Genomic DNA, 12,803 nt, shown 5'->3' on the forward strand with positions numbered 1-12,803 from the left:
TATAGTATAAATATAAATATATAGTATATTCAAATACTATTGAAACAATCAATATCCACACATTACCATACTTTCGTTTTGAAATCTATGTACAGAAAATAGTAATAAAAAGGAGACACAACAAAAACCACACACCTATCTATATTGATGGATCTGCTGTTGAGGGTCAAGTCTTAAATTCACATAACCCAAGATTTATCACCAACAATCCCACTTTCTGAGGCTGAACAAAATGAAGCTGCAATCTCAGGTCCTGAATAACTTCTACTCATATTTTGACTTGTGTTTTTGTATTTTTGCATCTAAAACTGTCTTTAAAGCGTCTCTTACTGTGTCAGGGTCCGCACTATGCTCTTATGTTGCGCCAAAGAGACTGGCGAACAAGACTTTGTCATACTGGACTGGTGTGATGACAATACATTGAATTAAAAAAGGGTTGTCTGGCATCATTTTGTAGGCACTCTCCCTTGTGTAAATAATATCAACCCTCTTACAGGCCTGTCTGTGCTTTAGCAGTATCCAGGTCCTATACTATTCTTCATTTGCAAAATGAAAAGATCAGATTAACACTTTGAGCAGACAAGTGACAAAGAGAAGTAGAAAATTTATTGCAGTATTTGTTCCACCGAAAGGGTATGAATCCCCTTTCCTCTTATTACTAGGGTGACCTAATACAACAAAATCTACATTTACAAAATATCCTCCTGCAATAGGCCACATATACTGCATGCGTAGTTCGAAATAGAATAAATTATATTCAGAGGACTCTGCCATTGTACAGCATGGACAAATAAAAGTGAACAAAAATAAAAATTCTTATTTTTTTCTTTTTTCGTCTTTTTCCTTCAAATATCTAAAAGCTAAAAGGAAAAACCATCAGGGTGCTAGTAGTATAATAAACTCCAAAAACACTTTAATAAGAACATCAAAAAGACTAATTTCCAACATTCACTTAAGGTTTTATTCTTTTTTTACAGCTTTTTTGTCTTCAGAGATATAAACATTTTAGTTTTTTGTCGTGTTAAACTATGATACAGTGGGAGTAGAAATGAGCGACTAGAATCTGCTGCACAACAGCGAAGGAGCTCCCACAACAATGTTGACAAAACATTTCCCTCCAGGTCTCTTTTCTGATAGCCTTTTTAAGGGATAATTTGGGTGAATTATTCCTTTAATGCCTTCTGGATTCTATCCTCTGCACTTGTACACAAACAAAACATGAGCAGTCCCTCTAATATAATAAGTCTTATGTTTTGTGTCATTTTCATTTTTGCAAGAATAACTCATGTAAAAGTATGTAGTGTCAAATATTCTTGCTCTCTCGTGTTTTCTTACAAAAATGAGGAAAGAGAGGAGGAGGGTAGGAATCCAGTGAAGTTTGGCTGTGTTGTTGGAGGTGGCAGGTTGAGGAGGAGGAGTAGGAGCAGGGAAGAGGAGGATTTTGATAAAGTAGAAATGGAGCAGGGGGAGCCAAAAAAAAAAAAAAAGAAAGAAAAAAAAAATAAAACACCACACGGGAGCCATTAGCTAGCCCCTCCTTCCCGCGCTGCATACAGTGAGCGTAAAGTCTGTACTACTTTGTTGCTCAGTTTGTGGTTGCTGGTCAAGGCAATCTTCTTGTAAATGATGTCCGACTCCTTAATAGTGTCCACCCAAGGCACCTGTTTGCGACCATCGCGTTTCTTGGCCTCTGCCCAGGGCCCCGAGTAGGAGCCGGCCATCCAGTGGATGCTGTATCCGTTGGAGGTCCTCTGGATGACTCGAGCGATCTGTGGTCGGTCCTTGTATTTCGGGCAGCAGAGGGCAATCACATCCATAGCATCCACTGTCTCGCTCATACGGCCAGGGTCCGAGGGGTCACCGGCTCGCCTTGACTTTCGAGAGGACTGCAGAGAAAACAAAAGAAAAAAGGTTGCACTATTTCCCCCCACTTTTTTTAACTTGTCTTTTATAAATAGCATGCGTCTCTATCTATCTCACCCCTGGGGTCCTTTCGTCACCATCACTGTCATCGTCATCTGTCTCTGGTCCTGCCTGATTGCGCGGACTGGGCCCTGACAAGGCGCCAGAGCCTCCCAGTAGGGCGTTTATGGCTTTGTTTCTGATGTTGGCGCTGGCAGACGCTTCTCCCTCCTCGTCCTCCTCGTCTGGGTCCAGATGTTCCATCAGAACCTTGAACTGTGTGGAGTGAAAAGACAACGTTTCACACCCAGAAGCAGCATCGACCTCTAAGAATTGAATGTGTGTAGAGTTGGGGTATGACCAATAATTGATTTGAAGGGCAAAACTTTCGACAGTACAATGTAGATGTAAAATAATCCTAACCCTGCAGATAATTAGGACAGAAAATAATACAATCCAAAAACCACAGAAAGATTAACTTCTGCTTCATTACTTACATCTAGGTACTGTCTGACTATCCGCCTCTTGACATCATGTGTCAGACTGGCGTGAGCCATGTTGTTGGAGATGAAGTCGATGGTTTGTCGTGGGTGGAAGTGAATGTTGTTTTTTCTGTTCACTGCCTTATCGTACACCTTGGCTGACTCTGTTGGAGAGTACTTCTGAATTTTACTGTTGGAGGACAAAAAAAAGTTTTAACTTAGAGGTCGTGGCTGAAGGTCTGAACTGGTCAAAATAATTCTCACAGAAAACTTTTGATGTATTAATTTAGATTAGATTAAAGCTATGTAGATCTCACCTGTCAGAGAATCCATACTGGTTCTTCAGATGCTGTTTGAGCACCAGTAGCAACAGGATGCCCTGAACAGCATTAGCGAAGTCCAAGAGACCTGTGGGATTGTCTGGGAGGAGCCTCATTACTTTTTCCACATCCTCCAAATCTAAATCATCCAGATCAGACTCTGACTCTGAGCTGTCTGCAACAGGTTTTCTGGCCTTTTTAGGCCGCCGTACCACATTCTCATCATTGTCGTCACCACTGTTGCGGATTTCTTCCTCATCGCTCCTCGGAGAATCGCAGTTCATCTTTTCCTCTTCATCCTCCCCATCTGACATGTTCTTCCACTCCTTCTTTACCTTCTTCTCCTTCTTCTCCTTACGCCTCGGCTCCTTTAGCAGAAGCTGGACAGGAGAAATTTACAAAAAACTTAACTGAAGTCCACATAAATACCTATTACTGTAAACATTATACCTATAAAACCTATAAACATTTTACATCCAAACTACTTGCTATCCTTGTCCTACCTCTTTGAAGGTTTGCAACAAGTTGCTGCCAGAGACAGACAGGGTGATGTCTATGTGGTGCATGATAAAGAGAGGCTCCTCCTGGCTCTGGTATGGGAAACAGGCGAGGTTGTCGGCTATAAACAACAGCATGTTTACTTCCGTCTTCTGCAGAAAGTAAAAAAAAAAAAGAGCACGATTGAGAGTTAGTGCCAGGTTCAAACTCACATAACAGTGTTCTCTTATAAGAAGTATTCATATATGGTCAAAATGTGTAAGACAGTAAAATAGTGATCTAACACACATTTTAACTATACAGTGTTTGTCATCTCTTTATAAAAGGTACTGCTTTAAAGTCAATGGTATGGTCTGTTTCCCTAAGATTTGTATAAAACACGTCTTGCTAAAACACACTGCTGGCAAATGTGTAAAAAACACAAAGCAGATGTTCACTTGGCATGCAGTTAATGAGGGAATTCCACTTTAAACCGAGAAGTGCAAAGACATGTTAAGATGAGCGCAGGTTTACTCACCGCACTGTCATCGAAGAGGTTCAGCAGCGAGATGAGGAAAGCCCTCCGGTGCTGCCGGTTCCCCCGGATCATAGTGAAGAGGTGGGAGCAGAGTGCCGAGTGGGTCTCGTCCTGTCTGAAGCCTCTTATGATGGTCTTACGAGACATATCGATGGCCTGCTGCAAATTGTACGACATCTTCATCCCAGCAACTGCCTTCATCTGTGAACAAATATGTTGAAAGAGAAGTTACAATTTGTCATTTTTTCAGTCAACTGTTGAGACAGCTGCAACCATGACAATGTGCCAATAAAATAATGAGACTAAACTCCATGTTGTAGTATTTATCCAGTACTAAAAAACTTTACATTGTAAAAAAGGCAATACAATTTTATGTGGAATCTGGCTGTGATGCATTAAAATGCGTAATCCTGGTGTTAGTGCTGGTCTCAGGAGTCAATGGAGGAATAAAATTAAACCACTAGCCTGTGAATGCAGTAAAGCAACTATGGAACATGACAGAAGTGATCTGTTTTGGCCTTTATTATATGATAATAGCATGGATGCACTCTCAGATCTCAGTTGATTTTATACATTTTAAAGTCACATCACTGTAAGTCATCTTGCACATTTGTGTTACAAGTGTTAAGATGATGCTAGATGACGGAGTGACTGTCTGTTGATCATTCTGTGCTGAAGATTATTAGAGGAGCACTAAAAGGCTAAGTTGGAATTCCTTCTCCAGGTACAAATAGCTGAACTAGCTCAAGTCATCAAGTAACAAGATGAGTCATAACTGAATTAATGAAACTTCACAACACTGCAAGCCCACTCACATGGATGAATCCTGTGTACTTCTTGTCAATCTCCACCAGCTGCTGGTCGGCTTTGTTCCTCATGCTGGGCTCTGGGTCTGTTCCCATTGCAATGAGGTAGGGTACACACTGCAAAGACGGGACAAAAAAAGATGTTATGTTCTTGTGCATAAGTACACAGGGGAATAACCGTACTACAGCACATGAAATGATCTTGGAGTTAGGGTTATTTTCAGGCTATAAGATGCTTACACACAAAACATTTTAGGAAAGAAAATCAAAAATACAAACAGAAATCTATGAGCCTAATTCTATCCTCAAGATGTTTTATTAAACTTGTACTTCATTATCTATGAATTATTGGAGGTTTGACAGGTTCTGGCTCTAACGTCTTACCTGTACAGGATGGATGAGACCCTGGTTGAGTGTGAGAGCTATGACGTTGAGAGCAAAGTGCCGTACACTGGACTGGGTGTGGAAGAACGCCTCCAACACCTGTTTTAGATAAAGCTGCATAATGGAGCTGCTCATCCCTGAAGAGATATCTCCCATCTCCTTCAGATCCTCCTGTTTGGAAAGTTTCTTCCCTGCAAAGACACAAAATATGACGTGTTGATTATCTATTCTATTACTACATATATATAGAGCTGATGTAACACAATGTATTTTTGGTACAGGCAAACAATTTATTAATCACTGAGCATTGTTCAAAGTGCCAATAACAATCTGTGTGACATCAGAGGACGTAACACTGGAGTGTTGAACTAAAAAGCTGCTTTACTTACATTCTCTGTCTGCTTCCTGCATCCGCGTGTCCTCCTCCTGAAGGTATGTCTGGAGGTTTTTGAGGATCTGGATTTTAAGGTTAATGGAGGAGGAGCTGTCAGCCAGGATGCCGTTGTACAAGGACTTCACCTCCTGCATAAACATCTGGCTGGGATGCATGATCACAAGGAAGCCTGAACAATAAACAGCAAAGACGCGTAAGAATAATTCAACAATACAGTCATCTCCCGCTGGGGCAAGAAACTGAGCTGGAGCTTCTCTGGCTTTACTATTGGTGTCCTGACACTGAAGGTCAGTGACTCAGTAATGTAACATCCCACACTGTCAAGCTTTGGACTCAGTAGCTAACGTTTTTGCACACAAACACAAATAGGGTGACCTTTGTCTAAACTAATAGTATTTTTAAAAAGTAGTGTTCTTGCCTAAGCCGATGATGGCTTTGGTTTTGACTTCCTCGTCCTCATGTTTGGTGAAGTACAGCAGCAGCTCGAGAACTTTCTCCTTGATAACAACCTGTATACAACATGCACAGACACACAGTTGTGAAACGGCATCCATTTAATCTTTTTTTTTTATAAGAAGCAATAAAAGGTGGCAGAGCAATGGCTTTGGTTTCACATGAAAGCTCTAATTTAGGTTGCACTAATATTTTTCTAGCAGTGTCTGAGCACAAAAAAAGATCAATTGCAATCCTACCTTGTTGGTGCCCTTGAACTCCTCCAGATCAAAATCAAAGTGCCGGGCCAGGGCACCCACAGTGAACAGTGATCGCAGCAAGAAAGGCTTATTTGCTACCAACGTTGTGCTGTTAGGATCCTCGTGATGCTGAATCTTCAGCTTGTTAAGTGCACCTAGAAAACAAAGATAAAGAATTGAAAGTTTTTCTAAAACCTAGATTATACTATGTTTTTCTCTGCCTTTTGCAGTTTTCATGTCTTTTCTCTAGCACTAGGTCAAACTCTACAACTCTCTTCCAAAGGAATACTGGGATACACTACATTTATGGAGCTGTGTGGAAAGTTGAAATACAAGTTACATTTTAATGTCTTGGAATGTGACACTTCAAAGCTCAACATTACAAAATGATGTTACCCTTGCAAAAATAGTGCATACAAAAGGTGACTAAATGTGTATCTCACCATAGAATCTGTTGAAACAAGCCCAGACAAACTTGTAGTTGTGCGTGACTTTGTTGACAACAGCTCCAAGACAGCTCACACAGTGCTGGACCACCTAGAGAAAAAAAGAAAAACCATAATGTAACTCTGATCTCAAAGCAAACCAGGTTCTATAGAAGTGTATACTGTATACTTTAAAACACTGTCACACACCGTCATGCCGTATTTGATGATGAGCTTCATGAGGTCTTCTTCAATGGTGGCAAGGAAAGTTTCACTGGGGTGCTCCATTAGCGGTACCACAAGCTCCAAGATCTTTGCCACATTACAGATGACCATGAAGTCATTGGCAGTCTGCAGGGGAAGCAATATAACGGTAATTACAGAAAGAAACTGACAGATCGGTGCCAACAATGACTCGATTGAGGGTCATTAGATTCACCAATCAGAAAAATCATTGCAAAAAATAAAGAAATAAGCACTATGTTTTCACTGCTAAATATGTGGATTAGGCAGTTAATTCTCTATGTTAGTTTCACCACGCTAATGTAAAAGATCATCAATTATCCCACAAGAATAATTCATTTTCTTTTTGAAATAAACTCAACTTACGTTACACTTTGTGGTCAGGTAGGGTTGCATGGTCATGGCATGTTTGACCATGAGCTGGGCCCTGATCTTGCTGAACAAGTACAAGGTGGTGATACAAGCGACTAGCCGTGTTGAGTTTACACCCTTGTTCTCTACAGAGGAAAGAGGAAATAAAAAATACACAAAGTGTTGTTTTTATATATAAATATACATTTATAAGTTTTCTCCTTTATCAAAGAGAAAATTGTGGCAGTTTAAATTGACGTCATACCTGCAAGAGACTCCTCGTATTTGAGGATGTGCTCGACCAGATTGTCAACTAGCTGAACACAGGCCTTCTTGGCTGGCTTATACGATGCATCCTCTTCAGACTTGAGAAGCTAGCGCAATAGAGACAACAATCGTTTTCAAAAGGTTTCAAACAAATGTATTCCCCGCCAGGTGAAGCCCTCAACACAAAATCAAATACTTACATTCTGAAGAAGCTGCTCAAACCAGTCATAGCCGGTGTCTCGACACGCTGCCACCTGCAGAAGAATTAGACATGAGAATTAAAAATACACCATAAATGAGACAGGGTGAGGGCTAATGAGAGGTTTTTACATTTTGTTGAAGTATATCATTTTTATTACTGAATACAACAAATTGGTAGGTCGCTTAAACTTACCACATCAGTGATGTTGAGGATCTTTCTGGTCATGGTCTCTTTGTCATGGGCTGGAGTCGGAGTAAACCACAACTTCTGGAATGTCTCATTCACCAATTTCTATAAAGAATACAACATGTGTCATTAGTTGCACAACTCTTTCAAACTTTTTTGTGATGAATAGATTGCAATATAGAGAGATTTGTCTAAAAATAAGCATGAGAAATGAATAGAATTTATGAAAAAAATAATTGAAAAAGACAACAAGTGCAGTTAATCCATACCTTGATACCTTCCTCATCATTGACCCTGCGGATCATCCTTACACACATCTCAGTAATCTTACTGAAGGTTGGCTGCTCCAGACAGATGTCTCTGAGGATCTTGATCACCCGTTTTCTTACGCTGATACCAGTGTCCTGTAGAGCAAAACCAATTAAATTCATGAAGGCTTTGCAATATTTTGCAAGCATAATATCAAAAACAAGGCTCTTGTTTTCATTTATAAACAGCTGCATGGATTGCAATAGCATTTTTCTACCAACAGGTGGCAGTATAAGACCGTAACGAAGAGTGAACTTCTCATGAACCCTCCTCAACATTTCCATGACAACAGGCACAACAATTTCAATGTTCAATTCTCAGATGCTGAGGACAAAGCGTAAGTACAAAGCTTCTGTGCTGGACTGCATTTCAGCATCGATAGCTTATATTAACACAGTCTGCATGCTGTTGTTAAACTGGCTCCTTATTGAACCATTTCAATCACATAATTGCAAACTTGAAACATCCTAAATGAACATTTTTTAGTAACTTTTTTTCCAACTCAACCTTGCAATGCTTTTATGTAAACTCAGGGACGAGAAAAAAAAAACAGCAATCCTGCTCAAATAGAAGAAGTGGCCCCACTCACACCATTTGCATATGTGATAAACACATGCATGCAACAACAGCTGCATTTTCACACTAGTTTTGAATGAAGAGTTAAACCAAGAATGGGTGTTTTAAGAGTTTTGAAGTGCAAATTAAAAGCTGTTTTTCCACTGGTGACAATCTTAAAAGGTGAACAATGAATGGATCACAACTCAAAGATACTTGCTTGCTATGTAGGAGGCTCTTGATAAATGAACAAGGGAGATATCAGGTGATTTAGGCAATAATGGTCTACTGCCAGGGCACAGTATGATTAAGATCACAACATAGTAGTGGAGTGCAAAGACAATTTCAATGCAACAGGTCACATGCTGAGAAACAGCAGGGGATATCTATGACTCAGGGTGTGGCGTAAATATTATGACAAAATTGATCCAACATGCATGAGCACAACATGCAGCATTCAACATCATTGCAAGCAAGACTCATCCATTCATCCAGCCAGTACTCAATAGTTGTCAATTTTTCTCATACCTTCATGTACGTAATCATATAGACAGTTCATATTGATTGGATTGTAAGACCTGCCAATTCACGAATGTGTCTACAGTGAGTGAGTCTGATTGGGCAACTTACCAGTATCCTCTCTATGAGCATGTCGTAGTACTGCTCAGTGAGTTGGGGTCTGCTGAGCACAAATCTGCCCAGCAGCTCTACTGCCGCTTCTCTCACACTGGTTGAGTTGTCCATCAAACGACCGTGGACGCCGCGCTGCATGTCAGACTGCGGAAGTAGAGAAGAGAGTGTCAGTATATACACTGGGGAAGAAAAGACAACAATATGTATTGCATACACAACAGAAAAGCATATGACAGAAAGAGAACAGACATTAAGACAGCCTACATCATGCAGTGTGTGAAACTAATGTAAGATTCAGGCATGACAAATTGTTGTCAGCTGCTCACATACCCTTGCCAGTATGCTGGGGTCCACAGCCACAACCTCAGACAGACATTTCATGGCTTTAGTCCTTACAGCGATGGCACTTTCCCCAAGGACTCGCAAGATCTATAAAAGTAAAATAAAAAAATACACCAGCCTATGATTTAACAAACTGATGCTTTTTCAGTTCAACAGTTTTCAAGACAAAGACAAATATCACCTGTATTATAATGTGTGGATGATTTATAGATTATTATTAGACACATATGGTGGAATATTCAAATCTTACCTGTGTTAAATAAATATCAAAGCTCTGGGCAAACGGCCTCATGGAGGCCAAATAACGCACGATCAGACAGGAGTCCTCATAGTCCACAGTGTCAGAGTTCATTCTGGGGAGAAGGGCAAAGAGGAAGAATGTTATAGGATTATTCAGTCATACAACTGGCAGTGAGATTGCAACTGACAGGAGGCTGTGACAATTAACAAGAAACAGAGATAGTACGATTATGAAAGGCAGGAATAATCAAAACATTTATGATTATGATTGAGTACATTGCAAAAATATTCACACATCCTTACTTCAGCGTGGCAAAATGAGCCGGCATGGTCTTGATGATGTTGCGCAGGAACTTCTTGCGCTTTTCAGCACGCTGCATAATTTCACCGGTGGTCTCGATCTCCTTGGCATGTTGTGGTCCGTCCGATGAGTCCTCATCCTTCGGATTCTGGTTCCTCATGGACTTCTCAGCCTCTGTGGTGGCGTCCCGGAACCACTGAGCAATGTAGAACTTTCTAGCAAACTATTGGACAAAGAAGATCTCAGTATCAGATTTAGCGGAGAGTAAGAAATTAATTAAACAACTTCCATAACACAGTGATATTATAAGCCAATATTATGTGTGGCTTTAATGTAGCCCTTTAATTCTCAAGAATTTAGGGAGTTTAAGGCAAATAATTTTAATGATCTTCTGTAATTTTAATGATCTTCTGCCCCATGTAAGCGTTCGCTTACATGGGGCAGTTACCTATATCAAGCTGCTTCCATAAGTGGTTAAATAGCCAGTTTAAAGTAAAAAACTAAAACATGACAGATATCTAAAGCTCTGACAGTCTGTCTTATAGAAACCCACCACCAGTGAGGCATCAGTGTCAGCATTCTCTTCCAAGTAGTCCAGTAGAGCCTTCTGCAGCTGTTGGGTCTCATCACTACCTGGAGCCTATATAAATCAGAGAGAAAGATCAAAACAAGTGCCACTCATACCAATCCAAATCACTAAATCCAAATTTAGCAAAAAGGTTTTGATGCAAATCTTCAAGCAAAAGAGAAACTCATTTCAAAAATGTTCTGCTTGTCCCATTTAACTCCTATTTGTCACTATAAACATGAACTTATAGTTCAAGAGACAGTGAGGTCACCAAATATAAAGTTGGTCTTCTACCTCTTGTAGGATACGATCAATCGACCTCTGGTCCATCTTGCTGGTGACTGCGTCCTTCCTCAGACGGGCAGCCACTGTGCCCAGGTAGTCTAGAGATGCAACTCTTAGAGCCATCTCTGTCTGCTTATTACTGAACTGGTGTACCTGATGGAAGCACAGAAAGAGAGAGAGAGAGAGAGAGAGAAAGAAACAGAGAATATAAGAGCAGATGGTCAGCAAGAAATGCGCTGTTGTGACAGTGTTATCATATTACATTTAGGACCAAGACTGGCTGTCATTTACACGCTAAATGACAAGTTGAATTACTTTCTACTTTAGAGCATCTAAGTGTTTAAATACTTTATCTTTTTACTATACTTTTATGCATACAATCAGATGATGTATTTTCCAAATAACGCCTTGCAATCTCCATGTCTCAGCATTATTCCCCTGCTAGTAATCTGGATCATCTATTCTTAAAAACACACTTTCACACAAACACAAACAGTTAGATTTCCAGTTTAAAGAAAGAGCTCTGTCATACTAACCAGTAGTCTACCAAGCAGACTGAGCAGCAGCTCTGCAGCAGGCCATTCTGGTTTGTTTACTGTTGAGAGAAGGTCCTGGACAAAGTTCTCAAACAATGGCCGGTAATCTTCTTCTCCTTGCTTACTGCCACACCTGAGGGACGGGATAGACAAAGAAAGTGGCAGAGGAGGAAAAGGGGCAAAAAAGGGGACAAAGGGAAAGCATAAGGAGAAAAGATTAATGTTAGCAATACCAATCAGGGGCAGAGGGCTATGAAGCAACCAGAAAATTGCGACTAAATTTGTTGGCAGACAAGTCCATCAAACCAAGTGTATCATACAACAGCATGCACATGAGGAAAACATGCGCACCACGGCGATGATGGTGGTTCGATACATATTTCTACGATTACACAGGCCATAAACGCTCCAAGAGAGAAAAAGTAGTTCTTCAGCCCTTCTCTTTGGCACTAATCTGCACTGTATGCATGTTAATAAATATTTAAGAAGACAGAGTACAACTTTGTAATGAAAAAGTACACAGAAGGCAGTATAAAGTGGAATGGTAATTACTTTTTGAGGAAGACTGAGAGGAAGTTTTGTGCTGTTCTCATTGCCGTCTCATAAGAGTTGGTTATCAACACATCTTGATCCACCTGAAAAAAGAAAAAGGACTTGTGAGAAAAGTGTGTGTGCGTGTGTGTTTGCATTTGTATACATTTTATATTTGCTTGCTTTTCCGGTTGGCTTGCTCTCCTACCTTGTCACACTCTTCAAACATGTCCTTGTCGTTTGGGAGATGGACCACACACTGGATCAGCTGCAGCACCAGAGCCGTCACCATTTGGATGTACATCGGCTCTCCATCCTTGTCTGAGCTGTTCAGCCTGAGGACACAAGATGTCAGGACACATGATATATTACTATCATGGGTATTATCCAAGAAAATAATATGTTTTTTTACACCGAGAAATGTTTACCTCTGCCTCTGCTATTACTGTTCTACATTGACGGTCGGACAATAATCATATCCCTTGTTTGTTGCATTATCCCTGCTACACCTAATGGCCATACATCACTTTGAATTCAAATAAAACAAATTACCTGAAATTCCTGAGGGAGCGTTTGCTGGTGGGCAGTCTGGCCAAAGACGTAAAGATCTCCTCCAAGATCAGCTGCCGATGCTTCTCATAACGCGAGAACACCTGGAGACAGGAAACAATAAGTTTGGTAACAACAGTAAAAACACATGCAAGCATAATACACAAATGGATGTACACAACAGTCAGAAGGGGGGAAACTGGCAATGTAGTATACCAGAAAACAAAGACTTACTGCTGTAACTAATTTAATGGCACACAGCTGCAGCTCACTGACATTCTCCAC

General features: G+C 40.4%; 1 protein-coding gene across 1 annotated transcript in view; it reads right to left on the bottom strand.

Moving 5' to 3' along the window:
• Nucleotides 1-587: 587 nt before the first annotated feature.
• The window catches only part of nipbla (NIPBL cohesin loading factor a), a gene marked incomplete in the record, with an annotated part of 27,613 nt that continues 15,397 nt past the window's right edge, over nt 588-12,803 (bottom strand). The window contains 29 exon segments of the mRNA XM_035658386.1: nt 588-1,886; nt 1,981-2,178; nt 2,400-2,574; nt 2,702-3,084; nt 3,208-3,354; nt 3,720-3,920; nt 4,535-4,642; nt 4,910-5,100; nt 5,299-5,472; nt 5,722-5,812; nt 5,996-6,150; nt 6,439-6,532; nt 6,631-6,771; nt 7,030-7,160; nt 7,280-7,388; nt 7,482-7,535; nt 7,676-7,774; nt 7,939-8,073; nt 9,164-9,310; nt 9,497-9,595; nt 9,759-9,861; nt 10,052-10,272; nt 10,603-10,689; nt 10,912-11,055; nt 11,439-11,571; nt 11,991-12,073; nt 12,178-12,304; nt 12,522-12,622; nt 12,753-12,803. Coding sequence (XP_035514279.1) covers nt 1,524-1,886; nt 1,981-2,178; nt 2,400-2,574; nt 2,702-3,084; nt 3,208-3,354; nt 3,720-3,920; nt 4,535-4,642; nt 4,910-5,100; nt 5,299-5,472; nt 5,722-5,812; nt 5,996-6,150; nt 6,439-6,532; nt 6,631-6,771; nt 7,030-7,160; nt 7,280-7,388; nt 7,482-7,535; nt 7,676-7,774; nt 7,939-8,073; nt 9,164-9,310; nt 9,497-9,595; nt 9,759-9,861; nt 10,052-10,272; nt 10,603-10,689; nt 10,912-11,055; nt 11,439-11,571; nt 11,991-12,073; nt 12,178-12,304; nt 12,522-12,622; nt 12,753-12,803 — 4,245 coding nt within the window.

Source organism: Morone saxatilis, unplaced genomic scaffold (assembly GCF_004916995.1).
Source record: "Morone saxatilis isolate NCDOM2014 unplaced genomic scaffold, NCSU_SB_2.0 Contig16, whole genome shotgun sequence".
NCBI classification, from domain to species: domain Eukaryota; kingdom Metazoa; phylum Chordata; class Actinopteri; family Moronidae; genus Morone; species Morone saxatilis.